Source organism: Mustela nigripes, unplaced genomic scaffold (genome assembly GCF_022355385.1).
Source record: "Mustela nigripes isolate SB6536 unplaced genomic scaffold, MUSNIG.SB6536 HiC_scaffold_804, whole genome shotgun sequence".
Taxonomy (NCBI): domain Eukaryota; kingdom Metazoa; phylum Chordata; class Mammalia; order Carnivora; family Mustelidae; genus Mustela; species Mustela nigripes.
In genome coordinates this window covers 3,121-5,521 of record NW_026740211.1, presented here as the reverse complement: position 1 = coordinate 5,521, position 2,401 = coordinate 3,121, and the positions used below count along the sequence as shown (strand labels likewise).

The 2,401-nt window shown below is 63.7% G+C and overlaps 1 protein-coding gene across 1 annotated transcript in view; it reads left to right on the top strand.

Moving 5' to 3' along the window:
• The window catches only part of LOC132008730 (cohesin subunit SA-1-like), a gene marked incomplete at its 3' end in the record, with an annotated part of 8,800 nt that overhangs the window by 3,717 nt on the left and 2,682 nt on the right, over positions 1–2,401 (top strand). The window contains exons 3-4 of the mRNA XM_059387305.1: positions 359–563; positions 2,231–2,382. Coding sequence (XP_059243288.1) covers positions 359–563; positions 2,231–2,382 — 357 coding nt within the window. The remainder of the gene's footprint in view (positions 1–358; positions 564–2,230; positions 2,383–2,401) is intronic.

Below are 2,401 nucleotides of genomic sequence, written 5' to 3'. Positions count from 1 at the left end.
CTGGGAGATTGGGGGTCACTCCGGGTCAGAGTGGATGTGTAACCCCCAGGAGCAGGGTCTGGGAGATTGGGGGTCACTCCGGGTCAGAGTGGATGTGTAACCCCCCAGGAGCAGGGTCTGGGAGATTGGGGGTCACTCCGGGTCAGAGTGGATGTGTAACCCCCCAGGAGCAGGGTCTGGGAGATTGGGGGTTACCCTGGGAGTGGACGTGTCACTTCCTGTAAGTGCAGGGTCAGCGTGTGCTCACGTGACCCAGGGTCCCCTGTCTGGGAGCAGAGCTCCATATCGTGATGGTGGGATGGGCCTAGACCGGGCCCGGCATCTCACCCCTTTTCCCGTGTTCTTGTCTTGAACACAGCAAAGCGACTTTTACCCCATCGTGGGGCCGGGGCCCTTCTGGAAGAGGTTTCGGGTGAACTTCTGCGAGTTCACGGAGCTGCTGGTGCACCAGACGCACTCCTCGGTGCTGTGTGACGGTCACCTCATGGACACGGTGATCGGCATGCTCAGTGGCCTCACAAACTCGGCCGTGTACAGCCTGCGGCACACCAGCTCCCTGGCCGGTGAGACGCTGCATGGGGCCCCTGCCCGGGCTTTTGCTGACTTGCAGGGCAGGCTGGGGCCGTGGGGGCAGGGACCAGAGGACATGGGGGTAGGGGACATGGGGCCAGGACCCACAGGGGCAGGGGCCAGGAGACACAGGAAAAGGGCTGTGGGGCTAGGGCAAGGGCCCGAGGGCCACAGACATGGGGGCAGGGGAGATGAGACACAGAGGCAGAGGCCGTGGGACCAGGGGCACGGACTGTGGGGGAAGGACCATGGGACACAGAGCCGGGAGCCACGGGACACGAACACAGGGGCAGGGGCCTCAGCCTGGGCTTCTGCTGTCCCAGGGCCAGTGTCCACACCCGGGCCTGCCCTGTGCTGGCTTGCAGGGGGCAGAGGCTGCTGGCCGGGTGGTCAGCAGGAGCTGGAGGGGATGGAGAAGCCATGGAGGGACGTTTGCTTCACAGAGGGACTGGGTGGCGAGGGGCACAGAGCTGTCCCTGTACATGTTCCACAGCAGAGGCCAGGGCAAGGCTGACGTTGGAGAGAGGGTGGGCTCTTCAGTCCCAGGGCCGGCCCCTCAGGCGTGTCCTGTACCTCTGTCCCCACGAGAGACCCCAGGCCAGCCCACACGGTCATGTCTTGTCCGTCTGTCCCCATGAGAACCCCCAGGCTGGCCCTCCTGGGCATGTCCTGTTTCTCCTGGACCAGGAGTGTTAGGTTTTCTAAGTGAGTAATTCTACAAATCGGGTTATTGTGTCAGTGCCAGGTGTGTCTTTTCCACGAACACGTGCGGAGCGGTTAGTGCCAGCTTCTCCCCCAGTGGACGCTGAGCGGTCGGTGCTGACTGGGGGACTTGCTCGGAGGCCCGAGGTTAGAAGTCCTGTGCGTTTTGCCTCCTTACGGGAGGTGCAGCGGCCGTGGACGCAGCCGTCTGCGGAGTGATCCTCACACAGAAACGTTTGTAAGGGCATGTCAGGGTCTCTGCACGGACCCGTTGGGAACCCCGAAGAAATCCGGAGTTTGTGACAGGAGACTGTGGAGGGATGTGTCCCCCGGGGACTCCGGTCCCGTGCCAGACAGGTCCCTGAAGATTTAGGGCTCTTCCTGTGTGTGTGTCAGGGTGTCTCAGCCTCCCAGTGGCTCCGTGGGTCTCGTTCCCATGTCTGGGTCTGCAGGGGACACAGGGTGCATGGTGCCACGTGCCCTGGAGCAGGGGCGGGGGGGCGTCCTGCACGTGAACTCCGACCTTGGACTGCTGGTCCTGAGACGCCACGTGTCCCGGTTGCGGCAAGGTTCCTTGGGCGTTTGCAGCCTGCCGAGCTGGGGTTGTTCAGCTGAAGCCCGGTTCCGCTGTGGTCCTGGCCCTGTGTCCCTCTGAGGTCATTTCCCACCTGGTGGAATTCTGCCCGCTCAGGGCACAGACATGACCTTGCCGCTGGAAAGGTCGTGGGGTGTGTCCACGCCCTGGGCACGCTGAGATGTGTTCTGGGGTCCACATGCACAGTCATCATGTGGGGGTAACCGTACGCAATCTTGTGACCCAGCAAGGGGCAGGACGCAGCAGCCTTCACAGCTCCCCGACCTCCCAGCTACCCCCAGACCCCCTCTGAGTGCTGCAGAAGGGTCCCTCCTGTGGGAGGTGGAGCCCAGCCCCAGGGTCACAGCCCCGCTCTGCTGGCAGCCATGAAGCTGCTGACGGCGCTGGCCAGCGTGAACCAGGGCATCTGCACGGGCAGGCGCACGGCCCAGCGGCTGTACGAGATCGAGAGCATCACCAAGCTCAAGGGGAGGCACAAGTACTACATGGAGCTGCTGGACCAGCGCAGGCACCAGGTGCGGGAGCGTGGGGGGG